Source organism: Myripristis murdjan, chromosome 7 (genome assembly GCF_902150065.1).
Source record: "Myripristis murdjan chromosome 7, fMyrMur1.1, whole genome shotgun sequence".
Lineage (NCBI taxonomy): Eukaryota > Metazoa > Chordata > Actinopteri > Holocentriformes > Holocentridae > Myripristis > Myripristis murdjan.
This window is the reverse complement of record NC_043986.1, coordinates 25623869-25644934: the sequence shown is the minus strand read 5'-3', so window position 1 is coordinate 25644934 and position 21066 is coordinate 25623869. Positions and strand designations below refer to the sequence as shown.

Sequence of the window (21066 nt, the reverse complement as noted above, 5' to 3'; positions counted from 1 at the left end):
ATACACAAGATAAAATACATTTCCCAAAAATCATTTTGACCTGTCGTTGTAACGGTTTGATTTTGAACAACACTATCGTTAGGTTTTACCTTTAGCTAATTTTTGCAATGAAAAATTTACCGTTTATAAACACTGAACTTTCAGTGGTTTTGGGCAGATACAGGCAGCACTTCATAATCTAACAGATTCCCTTTTTTCAAATCATTTAAAAAGTAGATCTACTTGCAGCCACGGGTTGCTCCCCTGCAGCCTTTAATTTCTGTCATTTGACCTACCATTGCTGCTCGCTAGCTGACTTCTTCTTTACACGCTTGCTGTGCAGTGCTGACTGCAAAGCAATGTGTGGCTGTCAGCTTATTGTATGAAAATCATCAGCTTTCTTTAAAACCATCATGAAGGGAGAAACTGTAACGCAAACTATTTGGTCAAATGAGGAAAAGAGTAAATTACCAGTGTAAAAAAAAATACTTGAGTACAGCCCACAGAAAATAACATGAAGACTACTCGTTCCTCAAAAATTGTACTCAATTACTCATTGCATTACTTGTAATGTGTTACCACCAACCCCTGAGCACAGCATCGTGACAGCATTGTGTTCTGGCATATAAAACACACGTTTGTCTTGTTTCTTATAGCTGTTGCTGTCTGGACCAGTTGTTCAGTGGTCTGTCCTCTGGTCCTTGTACTGAGCAACTGGTCAGGCCCATTGATAGATACATACATTTATTAAAACAAAATGCAATATACAGCGCAACAATAACAATATAGGCATAACTGATAATAAAGTATATTTAATAGACAAAGGATTATGACATTCTGACATTTACCATCTTCCTTCAGTGCACCTAGTGGTGGTACCCGGTAGTCCGTATTAGTGGCCATGGTCAGTGGACAGACCACTGAACTGGCTACCAACCCCTCACACAGCATTTCCACTGTGGATTTGTCATGCAAACTACTGAAGCCAATGCACACACTTTGTGAAGGTGAGTCTGCAGGTAAGAAGTTCAAAAAGCCATCAAGGCCCAGCAATGTGTGGGGAAAAAAAAATCTGATAGTGTTGTAACTTGCACACTGTGCAAGACAAAGCTTTCTCTCACAACAGTACAACATGCATGTTGAACTGTTGGAGTCTTGTGCAGAGGAAGCTCCAGGGCATTAGCACAGTAAGTGTAAGTGTTACATTAACTTTATGCTATCATGATATTAGTAGTCTTGCTCATAGTGAGAGATAACTACATGCAATATTTTTATTATGACATGAAAAGAAACATTACAGTCTGAATGCACAGCAAGAGATATTTAGGTTTGAGGCTAAAATATAGTTTTGCGTTCAGGTGATGCAGTAGTTTGCACACAACAACTGTGTGAGCATTTTTTTATAGTGCTGCAATAGTGGTTCCGCATGAAGACTGCCAAAATGTTAGATGGGAGTGTCAAGTTTTTATTACTTCCATGTTGACTAAACTCAGATAAAAAGTAAAGTGGCTCAGTGGACCAATCAGAGTTCAGTGCAAGCATAGTTCATTTGGAGACTGTTTTTTTTCCGCAACAAGCAATATTGATAATTGTATTACAGTGGTGCAAAAACAGGAGTGTAAAGTAACGTCTATGTAGTGTATGTAGTGAACTATATTAAAACAGTGTGTTTTACTACTGTAAAAATAAAAATTTGCAACTGTAAATGGATAGAAATTAAACATATTAAAGTGTGATCAGTCAGTCTAACACTGTGTTTATTATTTTTGACCGGTTTTTGAAAGGCAAACCAGTCAAATACCTTTACAAAGTTAATTTTGCCCTTGCATTACATTGTACTATGAAAAGATTTTACAGCCCTCTCAAACCACAGGATTGTAATTAACACAAAGTTAACCATTAATTAGTGTAATCACATTGTAATAATTTAATTCATCGATTATAAAAATGACTGTTGCAGCCCTTTTTCTTACTAACACAGTGAAGACAGCTACAGATATTCGGGACTGATCCTGTAGACAAAAAAGCTGGTTTGGTTCTGTGCTAGTGTGCCGGATCTTTAATAGCCAGATTTGCCAAACTAATCCATGACTCTGATCTCACAAAAAAAAATACGAGAGAAACAGACCCAACCTGTTCGCTGTGAGTCTCTTGTTTATTTTGTGACTGAACTTGATGTCGACAGAACTTAAAGGAAAATCCCTATGCTGATGTCATGAAGCAATCTCCAAAAACACCCCAGAGGAGACTCAAATCCAGTCACGGCAAGATCATAAAGTGACAGATGCTAAATAATTCAACTAAGTAATTGTGTCTTGGGCTTTCCTTGGCTTTAGAGAGATTTAGGTAGTAATGTTGTCAACAAAGTGGGATTTGCCCAAGAATAGACAGCTGAAGAATCCCATAAGTGTGCAAAACAAACACCAGGCGACTGGCAACCACACAGAAGCACTAACTATAGAAAAGGCACTCATTTCAAAAGCCACATGCAAGAAAAAGATACCAAACATGTGGTCCAATTCATGTTTTCACTTAGGTGAACTGCCTAACCGTGTCTTCACAACACAAACAGCCAAAGAAACCACTTACCGAAACTCCGTCCATTGTAAGTAGCATGGCATAGCAGCAATCTCACACTAATATGATCTATCTAGTTGTTTAATATCTTTGGCACTACGGCTAGCACTCGCATTAGTAATATAACAGTAGCACTGTGATGTGGCTGCTTTGTGGTGTGGACATAGTTTGTGACAGAGGTTCATGCAAAGGAAACTCTGAACGAGCCATGAGGGGAAAAAAAGATTCAGGGCATTTGTTTTCTAGGTCTTACCGTGCCGCTGACCCTGACATCGTAGAGCCGTCCCCAGTCATCTTCGTGGCTGTCCACCATCATCATACTGTCGTCCTCCTCCAGGAACCACTCAGCCTGCAGGTCCACCCTCACTTCCTCCCCCAGGGAGTGCATCCCTACAGCTGGGAACAGGCCCTCCGCCGCCATGGGCACCTCCACTGAACCCACCTGGACAGAAGACAGAGACATGGAGACAGACAAGGGATGAGAATACACAAACACATACAGCGTACACACACATACACACAGTGCAAATAAACAACAACAAATACACAGACTTTTCTTGACTATGTGAGTTAACTTTCAAAGCCATATTTTGTTTGAAAAAATATCATTGCTAAATGTGTTAAAGACAGAAATCTACCTCTTTGCCATTTTTGGTGAAAAAGACTGTTGTAAAGCCTTCAATATTTTCTGAGTGTATTCCACAGCCTATGCGGTCACCTCGAGCACATTTAGGTCCAAACTGCTGCCCAACAGGGTTGCCATTGTATAACCTAGATGGACAGGAGAAGACAGAAATTTTAAAACAAAAACACTAGCTCTAAGCTAGTTTCAGCTAGTATGCATTCACAATAATCACTATCTGTTTATAATCCAATGATGTTATGGGAACAAAAATGAGTGATTACCATATCTTTCATAAACTTAAAAGCTGAAAGAACTGCATTTATATGTACTTAGGTAATCTGGCTGCTTACCACATATGGGCAGTTATCCGTTTTCTCAAAAGCCATGTAAACAAGAAAGCTGATTTCCATAATAAGTGTAAAGGATGCAAGATTTCTGTTGGAAAAACCTAATTATTGGGCCATGTAAAACTTATTCTGATTTCTGAACGGCTTCTTCCATGTTTGCATGTGCTTGAAAAGGAGAGCAGATAAGAAAGCTGACATGATAAACACAATAAAACTCTGTACCATGCTCAGGAGAATAAAACCTTTTTGTTCTACATGGTCATTGGAGAATTAATAATTTCATGTCAACGTGATCGCGGATGAAAGTGTAAGGAAAAGAAAAAATACATCTGCTGCCTTATGGCAGCAACAATAAAATAAGCCTCAATTCATAGATCACAAACATTTTAACCAATAGTTAGACAATCAGGCCATCTTCTTCCAGCAACCATGAAGTTGTCATGTAAGAAAAAAGACTAAGAGAAGCTAAAAAATATTTTAAAAAAACAGCTAAGGAGAAAAGATTATTTCACATGATAGTGAGGAGCCTGCAGTAGTCCACACTCCGCAGACAGTTTTACCGTGACTTACTTTCCGTTGTCAGCGTGGTAAGCTACAGAGAACGGTAACCAGCCAGGCTGGTGGTCCAGCCTGTAGAATTTAGGGACCAGTCCCACAGCAATGGTCCCCCTCACCCCTGTGTCCACTATTGTCACCTATAAACACACACACACACACACACACACACACACACACACACACACACACACAGAGAAAACACTGTAACTACTGTGGTATCACTTACAGCTAGTTTAGCCTACTACCATACTTCAAATAGGCTATTAAAACTTTTTCTCACTTGTGTGGGCAAAATGAAAAATTACTTGAAAACAGAGTATTTATCAGTTCAAAAAAGCCAAGGTAACGGAGAACCCAAATCAAAACACGAGTCATAGATTTTACTGTGAGAAACTTCACTGAGTCACACTTTCAATGGAAAACTCTAGTCAGGGAGGGAAGGTCGCTTGTAAATCTCTGCCTTTCCTTGCCTGAAGTCTGTCTGACTGGTGTGGGTCTCTCTCCTAGATGCCCAGAGTCTGACTCCCTCCGTGGGTGCACAGCTGTCCAGAGGAAAACCTCCACAATAACCCCCCTCCCTCAGACACCCACCCAGCCAACCCAGCCAGGCCCAATCAGGACAAAATGACGCACGCCGCCAAGTCGAATTAGGTGAAAGGTGATGGAGGCAAATACAGGAGCAGAGCCCCATCCGGTGTGGATTAAGAGTGTGTCTGTGTTTGTTGCCTTCCCTTGTCGGTGACCCCTCCAACTCATCCCTCACTCCTCTTCAAATGTTCTCCCTCTGTATCTGTCCTTTGCTTTCTTTCTATCTCTTTCCCTTCTCACCTTACCTGCCTCCCTCATTCTCCATCTCTCCTTTGAGTGCAGACACCCAAAAGGCTGCTCCCGCATGACGGCTATCAGCACATCTGAAACCAAACTTCTTGGGTTTCCCCGAGTAAAAACCCTGGCCTACTTCACGGCTCCAGCTTGGCACTCTTTTGAGGACAATGCTCTGTGCCCTGCTCTGTTAAAGAACTAACTCCTTCGCTTTGGCAGGATACGCCTTCAGCACTTGACGCGGTCAGTGACAGTAAAATACTGCTCGACATAAATGCCTGTATAAACGTCCAAATAAAACTCACAAAAAAACCCATATGTGATGAGTTAGATTAGGACAGAGCAAGAATGCGCCCGCTGATGAGCCGTTACGGAATGCCGACTAATGAACGGATTTTTCAAATAAATCTGCTGGAACAAGTGGAATGCTACAGATGTTCAGCTGGGCTCGAGGGAGACAGATGACGAAAAGCGCCTGTGAAGGAAGTGCAGCAGCACTGACGGAGGTGAAATGGATTCCTTGTGAAAGCGTAATGAGGGAACACGAGGATAGCGCTGACGCATACTCTGACAAGAGCTTGACCTTTATCGGAATAATAAAAGCACCCAAATTTTCGAGATATCTGCGAAACTGACAGCGTGTGCGTCACAGAGGGGGGAAAAATGTTGTGTAAAATTATAACTAACCATCATCCTAAACTCCTTTCTTGTAAATTTCAGAACTGAGTTTCCAATGGGATCCTCAGTTAAATATAAATTTTTGTCACTCAGATTTTCTCACTATGGAGGGAGGATGCAGAGCGAGGCCAACGAAGAAAGAGAGAGAGAGAGGAGAGAGAGAGAGAGAGGGAAAGAGATACAAATCACCGGGGGTCAGAACAGAGTTTTGACATCAAATTTAAAAGAAGTGTCGCATCTGGCACAAATCAGGGACGCCTCACAGCTGCAATGCATGATACTGAAGAGAACTTTTGGCCTACATAGCATCTCTAAATTTAAAAAATGGCCATATTATGTTAATCAAGATGCACAACAAATATGGGATAATGGATGAAGTATATCATTTATTCAAACGTTTGGCATGCTGCATGAATCTGTCCTGCTCTCCAAACGGCGCAGCAGGATGAGGTCAGATGCACTGGATAATGTATAGGCCTAATGTTTCTTCCCAAAGCCTAGAAAACCCGGGAGAGGAAGTCCATCAAGCCCGCCTCACTTGCCACCACTTGACCACATGCAACTGGGCCTGCCTCGACTCACACTATCCACAAACAAGCCGCTCTACCCCTGCCTCATAAATAACCCACCGCAACCCTCCGCTCAGCCCCTAATTTATGACTGGACTCTCGCAGGCTTTCCTGCGCTAAATCACCAAGAAGCTTTTTTTTTTTTCTTCAAACTCCACTGACTGCAGAGGACTCCTGGACAGGCCTGATACATGGGGATGCATCGGCCCCGGCTAAATAAATGTCCAATACTCTTTCTGCTGCTGCCAGTCTGTCTGTCTGCCGAAAAACACTGTGTGCTAGATTAATCTTTGTGCTCTGAGATACCACCTAACCCACACCATATCCCTCATTCCCAGCCAGCGAGGACATTTTTGAGGTAGTGGTTTTGCGCTGGTGAACTAGGACTGCGGGGGGCTCTCGGAATGTAATATGAAGTTTAGAAAATTGTCAGCAATGGGATTCCAGGGGATACAATTGCTGGATGGATGGAAAAGCAATCTTGGGCATAACCAGAGATGATGGTATGTGGGTAGCCTATCATACTGAGCGTAATCCCCCCCTTCAACATTTCAAAATGACTGATAGTCCAAGGTCCAACAGTCCTTTTATTTTCAAAATACAGTTTATTCTTTTGGGAGGGTATGGTATGGTAAACAGAAAAGGGGAAATGAACACTATTAGGGCAGACACAATATTTTCAAGTCATAAAGTACACTAATGAGGCACAAAAAAAATGTGGAAGGCTTGTTGTCAAGACTGAAAGAGAAACTCATCAGGTCAGATTACTGACTTAGAGTGACATCAAAATAAGCATCACTATCAAATGCACCTTACCTCAAAGTAGCAATTTCCCTTTGATAAAGGATGGGGAGCCACATAGCAACCCACTTCGTCAGAGTTCCCTTGGTAACTAAAATGAAGAAATCACAGGTTAAGAATAGGCGACCTCTAATGAGCCTGACTGCTGTGTTCACAATCAGAAACACATCCTGAAGCTTAGAGAAAAGAAAAAAAAAAAAAAAAACACCATCTTTTTATCAAAATCAAGTCAAGATAATTAAAAATATGAATGCATGCTTAGCAGTGGTGAAAATATGTGGCCACTGTAAAGAACCATAAGAAAATTAAACAGATTTAGATAAACTTTGGAGTCAAACAGTGACGGACCAAGTAAGTAATGTTGCCATTACTCTTTCTATACTTATGCTGTCCCACAGTTCTGTGAAGCTACTGGAGGCATATTTGTTGTTATGAAACTGAAAGTTAAGGAAAAATAAGAAAAACTGTGGATTTTCTTGTGAGTTCAGGGGGTCATTGGAGTTTTTGAGACATTTTATCAGCACTGTAGGTGTGCTGAAAGCTTAGGGCAGTATTGAGTAACGGTAGCTTCGGTAGCAGCTAAATGAAGTACCAGCATCTCCAGCAAGAGTGTAATCACTATACAACAAAAATGCATAGGATAGGCCTCTGAGGTTTTCAACAGTAAGAAAAAAACTTAATTACAGAGGAGCTTATTTTCCAGTACGGGTAGACTAGATTTTTGGGTGCTTTTCATCTTTTGCTGACTGAGAAACAAGCCTCCATTGACAATCCTTGAAATTTTAATTGTTTCAATCAGTGGGTCTGAGGACAGTTGCGAGGCTGTTTGGGTTTATTAGTGGGGGGATGGCAGCACAAATGCACGCACATATCCTTCCCCTCTAGCCGCCTGTCTGCGTTCTTCTACCTCAATGTCACGAGTCTGCTCCCTGTCAATGGCAAGGCACGCTGGCCCCCAAATACAAAAGTTGGGGAGTTTTGGAAAAGCACAGAGGAAACAGAGTGCAGACAAGAGCTACAAACCAGTACATTATCCTCATCAGGCAAAGACCACCTGATTAGTGCTGAGGCAGCATGCTGATACCACTGCTAACCCTTCAGGATATTCTCTGCAGCATTAACCTCAGTGACCTTTTCTTGTCATGAATGCAAAGAAACACATGGCCCATAAAACAGTATTCCCTCCAGATATATAGCAGGGAATAGCTAAACTGCAAGCCAAAAAAAAAAAAATCAAGAATAGCCTACATTATGAATGTGGGTACATCTATCATTTTGAAGGTCTCTTTGAAGCCCAGGCTTAGGAACCAATATACACAAGAAGTGTTACTGATATGTGCTACTCTTGTTCAATCAATCTGGCAAATACAATAAACCTGTGATGGAGAAAACGTTAAAAGAATGATGCAGTGACTTCAGTTGTCGCCACACTGCCATGTTTAAGATCAGGCTCACCTGAGAATGTCTCCATCCTTCAGCAACCTCATGCATCGCTCCTGCGCTGGGCGTGCTTCCCCCATCTCCCGGATTCGACGCCTCCAATTCAGGTACCTGTGGTGTAGGTTAATGTCATCCATCTAAATGAAGAAAACGTACAGCGCAGAGACAGACACTTTTTACACGATCGTTCAGCAGACTGAGCAATGCTTTCTGCTCAAACAGACAAAGCCCTGGCTAACCTTGAGGAAGCTGAAGCACTGAATGTATGAAATATCCTAGTTTAATACTTTTAATAACCCTGTGCTCCCGAGTTTTCTATACATTAACCTACTCAGTTTCAAATGTGTTCATATCTCTATACATTCCCTACACAAGAGTTGGCACATATACACTACCTCCATTCCTGTTGTGAGCATGTCAGGGATACTGAAACAAGACAACAACATACCTGCACTTTGGTCATTCTGTACACATGGTACCTCCACCCATGAAATGTCCTAAATTGACACGCATTGGGGCCCAAAAGTCTGGGTCCACTACCAAGAACTCCCCAAGAACCAAGTAAACCATTTCTCAAAGAACCAAAACATTTTTTGTCAAATAATATTTTTCAATCAAGCCGCATATTTTCTCACTAATATAAATCAAATAAGTTTGTTAGTATTCATTGAAAGTCAACATTTCGCAATATTTAGTTTGCCCACTATTTGCCTTAGGCTTAATCCCAGCTGGCACTCTGTCTGGCATCAATTCTACAAGTTTTTGCAGAATTTGACAGTCCATGCAATAACTCTGCTGAACTCGTAAACACCATTCACACTGGAACTGTTTCTGTTATTGTTGTTTGTATTCTGCATGTTGTGTTTTTATTATTTAGAAATTTTTGTGATTCACTATGATGTGTTTTTCACCAACTTGAGAAGCTGAAGGCAAATTTCTACATCTGTGGACAATAAAGAGATTATCTATCTATATTATTCTAGCACTTTTAGATCATCCCCAAAGCGTGACTTGCAGCATATTTTGCCAGGTTTTCCCTTTGCAAATGTTCCCAAAGATGTTCATTAAGGCTTGATATCTGTAGGGGGAAAGCTGTGGAAGTCAGCAGCCATTGCTCTGTCATGAAACAGGTGAAACATCCGCACACCTAACACTTCCAACATGTTTGACTGTATGTTTTATGTACTGTTGCATCAGCCTCTCATGCAGCCATCTCCTCACGTTACACTGTCCAACTGCAAATGTAAAGTTCAAACTCTGATTCCTCTGTAACCAAGACTTTCCTCCAGTCCTCAGTGACATTTTGGTCCTGTTTGGCCCACATGTTTGAACTTATTTTGTCATCAAAAAAGTGGTTTGGAAAGTGCTACTCTTCTATTTAGGCTGCTGTTTGCCAGTTGTCTTTTGACTGTGTTTTTACTAACTGGAGTAGGAGGAGGTTCTTGTCCAGTTGGCTTTGTATCTTGGCTGCAGACGCTGCTCTGTCTCATAAAGATGTTAACTGGTCGTTAGATGGTGTGGTCATTTTAGGCCTTCCTGCTCTTGCTTTGGATTAAAATGACTTGCTTTATGAAATTGCTTCCAGCGTGTTTTTCAACACTCAGAGTAACAATATGGCTTTTTTGACACCGTTACTAACAACTGGAAATTATTGTTCAATAGCAATAGTTCAATAACAAAGCATGAGAAGCAGTGATAATAATGCATAAAGGCAATTCATAATATCATTACGATATATCTTCAAATACAGATTTCTCCAAGATAAAACACAAAAATATGATTAGGCCTATGTTGTAATGTATAAAATAATGCAACCAAGTGAAAAGTAATGACCACAAACAGTCTTTGGAAATGGACCAAGATTTTTGGACTCCACTGTATATTATCTACATCTATGAATTCATTACATTGATAAGACAAGCAGTCTTCTGCAATGCATGTTTGTAACACCAGTTTCAGTTAATATGAATACAACATGCATATCTGCACAATATTCTATATATTCTACCTTTTCTCATGGTTTCATGTGTTAGGCCATGTTTTCCACATACATTTGTATTTTCCTTCACTATTTCACACTATGAATTTAATACCCTTGATACATTTTCATATTGTAATTGTGAAAGAGTTCCCTCCACATCTCTTCATACCCCCAGAATCCCCACATTTCTGAAAGCAATCACTGTCATTGGGCCACCTGCGCTAATCTGGGTACAGGGTGGAGCCATTAATTAGTTGGTTTCTTGCTCATTTAAGCGATAAGAAATGAAACAGGTTTTCCTTAACCAAGTCTATGTGCTTGTGTGTGCAGTGTGTCTTAACATTCGTGATGTTTGCTAATTTAGATTTTCCCTTGTTCCTACTAGTGTAATTGTGGTCAGGGGCAGACTTTGCCAAAGTGAGGGGAAAGGCCCAGTAGTTTCTCTTTGTGTGACCAGACACTGTTGACTAATTAAGGGCGGGGGAGCCTAAATTCATCAAAAGGAGAAGAGTTAAGATTGCTCCCATTAAAATAATGTTGGTATTTAAACATTTCCAATGCCCTCTCTTGCTTACCTATTCCCTAAGTAATGGTGTAGTCCAATCAGGGTGGGCGCAGAAGGTGTATATAAAGTTTTTTTGTTTGTTTGTTGTTGCTGATAGAAGCTTGCTGTGAGGCTGTGTACTGCAGTTGTTTTCATTTTGTTTGTTTTTTGTTAATTTTGTCAGGACTTCTGTTTCTCCCCTCAGTTTTGACTGTTGTTTTGGTAAACAAAACCACTGCCAAATATGCATGGACAACATCATTTTCTACTCACCTCCAGTGACAGGCAGCCATGCTACAACCCCTCATCTATGTCAAATTACCTCCAGTAATCCTACAGTAATATTCTGTATTCATGCAGACACCCATCATACTCTAATCAATGCCTTCTATCCTACTTTTAAATCATTTAGTCTACTAGACAACTATTCTATTCTATTCTATTCTAAGTATTTGCTGCTGAAAGGACCCAACGTCGCCATTTAATCTAATCTCTTCCATATAGCTTTCATAATTTATAAATATTCCACACATTTGGCTGTAATCACCGTCTGCATCGAGTTTGGGCTCACGTTAGATTTAGTGTTAACCTGAAACGCGTCATCGCATGGCAATGAAATTGCGTATGATTTTTCTCTATTTATAAATGCATGTCGATCTGTCTCTAATTTGATGTTACTCGTCGCGGGGGCGTACAGGCTGGTGTAGAGAAAGCGAAAGTGCTCCTCCGCCACAGGGCGAGGTGGGCGTGCCGGTGTTTACATTGATCAAAGTCAAGGGAGCGCGAGCTAACGTTGGCTAGCAACTGGCAGCAGCCCCCCTGTGCTAGTGGCAAAGCCAATTATGCTAGCTAAGTTTAGCTAGCATGACTTGCTACATAGCCAACCGCCGCCCGTCGACGAGGTAAATGCTAAACCACTTGAAGATAGATAATGTCTCCACACTGAATTTATCTGCTCACGAGTTACCTGGTTGGTGTGAACAGGCTCATTTAGTCGAGTAGCTACACACAGGTTAGCAGCGTTAGCGGCTAAATAGCCTGTCTGGCCACAGCTGGGGCTCAGTGGTTAGCTACAGCGAGACTCGAGGTTGCTACTGACAACGGAGAGCAAAAGACTGACTGACTATAGCTATCATAATCCATCATTTGAACGCTTACCTGTTATATAGCCGGTTGATAGGACAGTAATTAACTTTTGTTCATCAGCTGTCCATAGCTCCTCACAAAACTTTGGAAACTAGAGTTCGGCGCTTCCTAGTGACATCAGACCCCCGGTGACTTAAGTAGCCAATCAAACGTAGCCTTGAGAAGTAGCGTGTGTGTGTGTGTGTGTGTGTGTGTGTGTGTGTGTGTGTGTGTGTGTGTGTGTGTGTGTGTGTGTGTGTGTGTGTGTGTGTGTGTGATCCGTCTTTCAGTCCAACTTTACTCACATTAAAACATCTCGTGTCTTCTGTTGACCCTACAAATGTAATATGAACTGGGGGTCTGGTCATGGTGAACACTGTACAAGCCCACCAGCCACCCTGGGGACCAATTTAGAGTTCAAGAAACACTGTCTGGTGAGTATCATAGTTGGGCTATATTGGTTTCCCATTAGCCGACAGCTGTGTTTTATAATATTGGACCATAATTTGACTATGAGACTCTTGAGCTGCTCCCAAAATTTGTGCAGGAGAGAAGGCAGGTGGTCAGCTAAACAGAGGTGGAGGGAATACTACCCAACAAGCCCAGCAGCGCTCTCAGCATGGGGCTTGTGTGGACTCTGTAAAAAAAAGAGGCGAGGACAGCATAGATAGAGTCTGAGCCAGATGGGATAGACCTGAGCTGGGGGAGGCAGAGAGGAGGGGACGGGGAGGTGGGGTGGAGGAAGAAATGGTGTGGACTGGAGAAGGAAAAATGAATAATCCAGGGGAGCGTGTGGAAAAAGAGAGCCCCCGTTGGTCTGGCGTGTTTCTTGGAACATTCTCCTGACAGGACATGTGTGGAAACAGACTAGGCTGCTGTGGCTCGCAGGCTGATGGGAACACAAGACGGCAGGTGACTTCTCCTCTCCTTGCCAAGATTAATCACCCTTAATCAGAACACCAGGCTGCTGATGGCTGGACACATTTTGGCCTCGCGGTGCATGTGTGCGCTCCAGCATCACATCTGTTCAGTGCTAACAGGTAACCCAGTGCTGCACAAACTATACAAACCCACACACACACACACACACACAAGCACATGTACATTGCGCACGAGTGCTCATTATTTTGTGTCTGTGTTTGTACACGGTTAATGGCCCGGGAAAGTTATCATAAAGGTGGCAAGGTGCCCAGTCAGCAGGTCAGCATTGCAACATCAACATCCAAATCTGTTTTATGCTTGTTGAAACTCTCATTTGTCTTTGGTGTCATAATGTTCGTATCATATCAGGACAAAAGCAAATGTACATTTTGCTGTGTCCTCAAAGCACCCGAGGCAGCAAGGCAACAGCAGATAACATAGGAGACAGAGGGGCTGGAGATAAGGGTGGAATTCCTCTGCAGTTTACCCTTCGCTGACCTCTACTGATGGTCCTCATGAGTAGACCAGTCACCTCACATTTAATTCCTCTTTTTTACAACTATGTGCATGGTGTGAATCAATCTGAACATTTACTATGATGTGAAAAGTGAAATCACACCGTGCTGCATGGGTTGTAGCATATTGTTGTTTAATGGTAGAAGCACAACAGGAGCTGACATGTTTCCGTCAAGTAGAATGGCTGCTACTTCAATCAGATTTTACTGAAGTCACGAGTAAAAATACTTGGAGAAAATTGTTTCAAGTACAAGTGGAGTCACTAAAAATTTTACTAGTAGCAAAACTTACTGTGCTAGATGTAAGACTACAAACTTTGGAGTACTCCAACATGTAGGTTTATGCAATCTGCTGCAGATATTAGGCACCATACCTGACATTATTCATCTTATTCAGTCATAGCTGCTGCCTTCATCTGAACAGAGGTGAGATTAAACTGACTTATTCTGTGTCGAGCAGGCAGGATGGCGGGCTGCCGGCTGCGAGTTTGTGTAGAAGGGTGAAGGGCTCAGTGATCTTTTGAAGATGGCACCCGTGTAGAAAATCCTAACCGGTTGAATGGAGAGATGGATTGCATTATTAGCAGTTTGGCTCTGGCGGTCTGACGTACATTCCAGCGAAAGCGAGTCCTCCTAATTATCCAGTTGATCCCTCTTCCAATTCAAACAACTAGCCAGCAATAGCCTCCACTACCCTCATATTTCAAATTGCAAAATGGCCCATATATTCTCTGTTTGATTTATAGTTGATAGCTGGCTACTGCAATGAAATCAAGACAGTGGCAACCTTTTGTGTGGCTGCCAATGTGTTAGATGTTTTTTTTTTTGTTTTTTTTTTTTTAATGTTGCAACACAGCTTGTCCCAGTCCAATCTCAGTCTCTGTGCATATGTTGGCTAGTTTAGCTAAGGCTGGATTAGCCTGTTTGTGGAGGCAATACAATAAATGACACATTCAGTGCTTGTTTGATGTGAAAAAAGGCCCTGTAAAGCTCCCATGGGTTATAGTTTTCTCCAAAAAGTTTCAGAACACGTGGTAGATTAACTGCTGATATCTCACATGAATGTGTTGCATTTGATATACTGTTGTTGTGGTAAAATAATCCAACTTCTGAGACACATTCGGATTATTACTACAATCACTGTGTATGCCTTGATAGATGCTTTCAAGTTCAGCGATTTGTGGTTTCTAATTGCAAATGGATGAAGCAGTCTTGTATTTTGACAAAATGTTTGAGTATGTCAGGCGTGGATCTCATTTTAGCCCAGCTCCGGGATCACATCTTTTTCCAAGACAATAAATTCATCTAAAAGTTAATTCAGATTACACAACCTCGTTTGGAATTAAAGCCAGAGAAATCACAGGGCTGTGCACTTGTTGTAGCAAATGGCATAGCATGCAACGCTGATGGAGGCACATATACATTCGTAATTGTTACCATGGCAAATATTCCAGAAAGGTCTGACATATGTGCACAACGGAGAGAAAGTGTAAATAGCTGTACATGCTTACTCTTTATGCATGTGTAATGGTGAACATAAGTGGAAGGAGGGCTAGATGTATGTGTTGGTATATGACAGGAAGGGGTGGGGAGATTTTGATAATTTCTAAAAGGAACATAATCCACCCCCCACTTGCTCTCTCCCTCCCAGCCACCTCCCTCTCTCCCTCTCTCTCTCTCTGAGTCCCAGCCCCTGAAGGTGTCATAACTGTGTGCTCTCTCTCTCTCCCTCTCTCTCTCTCTCTCTCTCTCCCTCTCTCCCTCTCTCTCTCTCTCTCTCTCTCTCTCTCTCTCTCTCTCTCTCTCTCTCTCTCACTCACTCACTCACTCACTCACTCACTCACTCTCTATCACCGCCTTTCAGATCTTTAAAAGCTGGTGCTTTGCTGTGTCTCTCTCGATCTCCATTTGTCTCCTCTGGCACTGCAGGGGACTCAACCGGCAAAGCACCAAGGAAAGCTATAGAAACGGGAAGAAGACTGAGAAGAGGGGAGAGGAAGGGAGAGAGAGAGAGTGAGAGAGAGAGAAATATACATCCAGAAATAGCATCAGCCACATTTAACTGACAGAGAGAGTGTGGAGAACCTGAGACCTGGACAGAAAATGCCTCTCCTTTCTAACTTAACAACCGTTGTTTTGTTGCTGATTGCCCACTGCGGATCGTGGACTGGGGCAAACCGCTTGGGCCCCTTCAAGGTCTGTCCCTCCTGCAGGGATCCACTGGGGGCAGGTCGGCCCCCCAGGGACCATAATGTTGCCGGCAGCACGTCAGTGTTGGCCCAGGGAGAGCCCTGTGGTGTGTATACACTGAGCTGTGCCAAGGGGCTCCGCTGTGTTCCTCCACCAAGGGAGCACAGCCCCCTCCAGGCTCTGTTGCAGGGAAGGGGCATTTGCGCCAAGCACAGCAGGACTAGTCCCACTGAGAGGCCCCACCCCACAGGTAAGGAGATACACACACACACAGACACACACACACACGTGCATGTACGCACGTACGCACACACATGCATGCACGCACAGGCGCACACAGACACACGCATAGACACTACAGGTAGGCTTGACATGTACAGTGAACCGTGGATAGCTGCTAGTATGTACACACTCCCTCCTCTACAGCCGTGACAACAGTATATGATGGTGTTTCAAGCAGCAACAAACAAAAAGAATGGCTACTGTACATTTAGTGTGTGACATTCAAGACTGGATGCATTTTGTGCACCAGAGATGAATTTGCAAACCTCTAGCATCCAATACTGCGCTGCAGTGCCTCTGGTGTCATTGTGATAAAAATGTCATTTCAGGGTCTCTTGTAAAGGGCTATGATTTTTTAAATGAGAAATAAAGTCATATAACGTAACACAGTTGGATTATTTCTGAAATGTGTTCACGCAGCCTTCATGGGTCTTTGTGGCAGTGTATAAGTAAAGGTGTATGTACTGTACTCGCATTCATATGGTGCGTACAGTGTTGTGTATTCATCCATTTCACAACAGGGTGCGTGGCTGTGATAGATCCTATAAGTGAGCATTTCTTGGGAGAATTTAGAATGAATGTGAAACTGTCACGGTGTCACCTACATGCTGATCAAGCTGCTTTTTATTGCAATGGTCTCCATCTACTGTTCAAACTGAGATACTGCGATTCCCTATCTGAACAGGAAATATACTGATGGAAATTAGGTCTCTCATTGAATGACCAATCTCAATTAGAGCTGCAATGGATGATCACTCAGTAATGTCTTGTGAAAAGGGACATAACTAACTGTAAAATGACATATGTAGCATCTGCATGTGATATTGCATATGGTCTGATGATAATGGATATAATGCTTTAATGTAACATTCTCTTGTCAATGTGTCATTTCCTCTCAGGTCCCCATCCCTCGCACAGTGGTGAAATAGAAAAAGTAAGTTTATCCCCTTTATATTGCACTCTTTAATGAATGGATCTAATGGATACTTACCCAAAAAGATGCAAATTTTCAGCAGATGTAGAGAGCATCTTATATAATGAAACCATATACATGCAGATCCCCTGTGATGGAAAGGGCTGTATGTATGCAGCCGCATTATAGAGAGTTATTACTGTAGCTCCTCTGTTGTCTGGGGTGTTGCAGCGGCATGAACATATACTCCTCTGAAGCCATGCATTATGGTGCATGATGTGTGTGCTGCTATGCGGCAGAACTAATTGAGCATGATGTGAATCAGGAAAGTTTCAAGTCGGCCACAGCCACCTCAGATTTTTCACTTTGTGAGCCTGGTGATCTGCGGCATTTGAGCTGCTCCAGCTTCACTAATGTATGTGATTAGAAGAACAGCAATAATCACTGTGATGTGGCTAAGTGATCATCGAGTTTAATTTCAAGATATGACACAAAAAAGCACAGTCAGTCGCTTCAAACCACTCAGTGACCTGAAAAGCCAAAGCCTTGTGTAACAATATGGTTATATAATGTCATTATAATATGTGACATCTGATGTATATATATTCTCTGCTGCTGGCTCTGATGCTGCATCACTGTCAGTAATCCTTTGTGATTTACATCAACACGTGTTGTGATCTAAGAGGATTTCTGCCAACATGATCACCTGAGGCGGGGGGGGGGATAGCAGCTTGCTGCTGCAACTGATTAAGATGGGTCTTCTGTCTTTGCCTCTGGTGTTGTTTGAAGTCACACTCTGAGTTGTCGTTTGCAGGCGCCATGCCGTAAGCTGCTCAATAGTGTCCTGAGGGGTCTTGAGCTGACAATCTTCCAGTCTGACCGTGACATCTATATACCCAACTGTGACACTCGTGGATTCTACAGGAAAAAGCAGGTAGGACGCTTGTTACGGCCACCTGAAGGAAATGGAAGGCCTCTCGTCAGTGAACGCATATAGATCATAAATACAATAAAAGAACTTTGTCGTCTGGTAAGAAGGGACGCAAGGTGAAAATGTGTGTTTCTGTCAGAGAGTGTGAGAGCTGCATTCCACTGCAGCTTTCCATTCAGTGCATCCAGAGATTTGTGACCAGAGGGCTGAGAATACCTGACACCTCTCTCTCTCTGTGAGCCTCTCAGCTGTGGGCTCAGAGAATCAGTACTGCGCTATGATGACATATCACTTTCTCTCTCTCTCTCTCTCGCTCTCTGCCTTCCTCACTCTCCCACTCACTCATTCCCTCTCTCTTCCTCTCCTTCTAAATCTCTCTCTGTCCTTTAATCTTACCCAGTGTCGCTCCTCCAAGGGGATGCAGCGTGGCCATTGTTGGTGTGTGGACGAGCTTGGCACCGCCGTGCCCTCACACGCCAGCGAAGACGGTACTTTACCATGCGACGGGGAGTGAGGGATGACTCTGTCCCGTTGCTCTGAGCCCAGAGGAAGAGGAGGAGGCGGAGGAAGAGGAGGAGGAGGTGGAGGAGCAGGAGCACAGGGGGAGGGGGTGGCTTTAGCTTGTGCTAGACACTGCCTGGACAGGAGGTAGCAGGGATTAACCACTTCCTATGGAAATTACACCACAATTCATGTTAATGTCCTTATTAGAACCAACACACACACACACTCACACACAGTACAGTAGCAACAAAAATATCTGCCTGAATGTTCAACAGTTGCAGCAACGTCCTCTGCATCGTCCGGTGACATGCTGTATGCTCACATTAACGCTCTGTGAACTGCCTCGGTGATCCAAGCGGTATTGCTCCGAATGATCTCTATATTCCCTGGCTCTTGTCCTGGCTTTGTGGTAGATTTTAATTTACTTTTTATTTTAGGATAGCTGACACTGCCTGTGTTTGTTCTGATCTCAGTGGGCTGAAATACTGTTACGCTGGTGATACGACACAAATGTTTGAAAAATGTGTCTCCCTCACCGTCCTCTCTCCCTCTCTCCAAAGATACACTGATATCACTATACTGAATTGATAGAATATTTCTTTTCTATTAATTTATTTTGGAGTATGTATTTCCATAAAGTACTGCTTGAATTCTACGTCTTTACAGTATCCTATACATATATCAAGTCAGAAAAAAAATTGTCATATGAATACAATCTTGGGTGCATCAGTTCATTTTATTTGTCAAAATGGCATTCTGACTGCTTATTAGTTGATTGTTTGTACATATGTTGGAATTTTGTGGTTGACTGTGTGTATTCTGAAGTGGCAGACAAAAAGCTTATGGCTGTTACCCTTTTCAAGAAGTTGTAAGGCATATTTTTATACACGTCAATATAATATTTTATATATGAATTGTTGGTTTATTTAATGAACTACAGTACAATGCCATGTATTTTTATATTGTCAGCAGTTTCTTATTTAAAGACAGAGATTATTTTATTTCATGTTAGGGGAAGTGTTGTGCTTTAAAGGCACGTTTATGGCAAAACTCATCACATTCATCAGTGCTATTCAACTGCTGTACATCTTACGGTTACAACTCATGTTTTTATTTCCTTCTTATTTATGCTTTGTTTATTTGAGGATTCAGAATGTCCATGTTACTATTATGTTTTATTTTGGCACATCATACTCAAATTCTGATTTCAACGGGGGAAAAAATGATTCAATTTGTTATTGTTAGAGTCCGTCTTTCCCAAGTCCTTGCAAAAGTCATAAAAATTGTGTGCTAAAAAAGTGTGATTAGAATTTATCTATTTCTGACCAATCTTGTTGTGCCAATGTGTGTGCCGTGATGATAGGTCCATGCACAAAGGACCTGTAAGATTTGCAAATATTAAAATAAAACATAATGATAATAAAAGTGGAGAATAATAAAAACACATATATTAATATAACAGCAGGCGTTGAGTATTCTCTTCTCACGGGAGGAAATTTCTCTCTGTCATTTCCTTGTGCACCAAATGTTCACATTTTGAGATGACTGTAATTAGAATTAGGATAATGATGAATTATGATGATGCACCACCATTAGATGATAATGATGCTGCACCTGTTGATGGCATAGAAGGAGGTGGAGGATGAGAATGATGATGATGGTGACCGTGCCAATAAAGATGATGAAATGAGATGCCAAAATTACTTGTGGAGATACAATTTGCTTTGGAAAATGAGCACTGATGATGTTTTTTTTTGTTTGTTTGTTTTTCCTTTTTACATAGGAGTGTGTCTCAAGCCCTATAGCTACAACTAAAAAAAACATTCCCGCACAGTCATTCTCTAACCGTGGGTGCTGTGTTGCTCTTTAGCAAAATAAAGTATGTATCCTATCCTGCATCATCCCCTATTGGCCTCCTAGCAGATGAACAGGTACTGTGTAGCACTGATTAGTATAGTCTCGGTTGGATACTTGATGCTCATATCCATTTTCTGTGTCTAGAAGAATCCCTTCTGCAGTAACATCAACCGGTTGCCAGCAGAGAGACAAAAATTAATAGGCACATTAGTGTCATGCTGCTTTTCTGCCATTACTAGGGGCATAAAGGATCATTTTCTCCAGTCTCTCCACACAGGAACCCAATACATGCCTGTTTCCAAGGTAACAGCATAGAATATCTAATTTGCTCATGCATAAGAAATTTGAAATGAAGGTCTTGCAGAAAATGAAGGAGGAAGCATGATCCTTTGTAGAATCACACCACCACACATGTCCTACTTCTCTATCTAGGGTGGTTGCATTTGCTATTCTTGGAGATTCTGTTCTGTGTGATACGGCCTCCCCAGCACAATACATCTCCCAACATGCAATTACCCAATTAAGGCTGTGCAATTACAATCATGATGCAGGGAAAGGCAGACAATCTTTCTTTGCAAAATGAAATGTTCATTAAATCAAGGTTATGGATACAGATAGACTGGAGTGATTCAGATTTCCTGGATCAAAGTTTAGAAACGGTCCAGATATTGAAGCTGTTCTAAATTAACTGACAAGACAACAGTACAGTGATTTTGCATAGGGAAATCATATTCATGAATACTCTTCTGACACAGACGGCACTGGGTTTCTGGAAACTGCACATGTAGCAGAGAAGATCTTGCACCCATTTTGACTTCGTAAGAGGTGCTCCTAGTAGAGCATTTTGCAAGAAGGCTTTGTTTTAGTTATGAATACACTGCAACAGGATTTTTTTCCCTGAACCACG

At 42.1% G+C, this 21066-nt stretch overlaps 2 protein-coding genes across 6 annotated transcripts in view; one reads left to right on the top strand and one right to left on the bottom strand.

Moving 5' to 3' along the window:
* Positions 1–12190, bottom strand: part of spryd3 (SPRY domain containing 3) — a 63818-nt gene extending 51628 nt beyond the window's left edge. For all 3 annotated transcript variants that reach the window (XR_003928490.1, XM_030056258.1, XM_030056257.1), the window contains exons 1-6: positions 12080–12190; positions 8412–8533; positions 6972–7047; positions 4099–4223; positions 3195–3327; positions 2810–2998 (exon numbers count right to left, since the gene is read on the bottom strand). Coding sequence is in view for 2 of the 3 variants with exons in the window: in XM_030056258.1 (XP_029912118.1) it covers positions 2810–2998; positions 3195–3327; positions 4099–4223; positions 6972–7047; positions 8412–8533 (645 nt within the window). In the remaining variant the exon portion in view is untranslated. The remainder of the gene's footprint in view (positions 1–2809; positions 2999–3194; positions 3328–4098; positions 4224–6971; positions 7048–8411; positions 8534–12079) is intronic.
* Positions 11735–19777, top strand: igfbp6b (insulin-like growth factor binding protein 6b). 3 transcript variants are annotated; one of them, XM_030056260.1, is made up of 6 exons: positions 11735–11823; positions 12896–13086; positions 15412–15922; positions 16854–16888; positions 17682–17801; positions 18199–19777. In XM_030056260.1, exons 3-6 carry the CDS (start codon positions 15586–15588, stop codon positions 18310–18312), a joined length of 606 nt encoding a protein of 201 aa, XP_029912120.1. In that variant the 5' UTR covers positions 11735–11823; positions 12896–13086; positions 15412–15585; the 3' UTR covers positions 18313–19777. The 3 variants fall into 3 exon arrangements, with proteins under 3 accessions (XP_029912120.1, XP_029912121.1, XP_029912119.1); XM_030056259.1 differs by lacking the exon at positions 11735–11823 and adding an exon at positions 12266–12480 and having other exon boundaries at positions 12913–13086; XM_030056261.1 differs by lacking the exon at positions 12896–13086 and having other exon boundaries at positions 11753–11823.
* The last annotated feature ends 1289 nt before the right edge of the window (positions 19778–21066 follow it).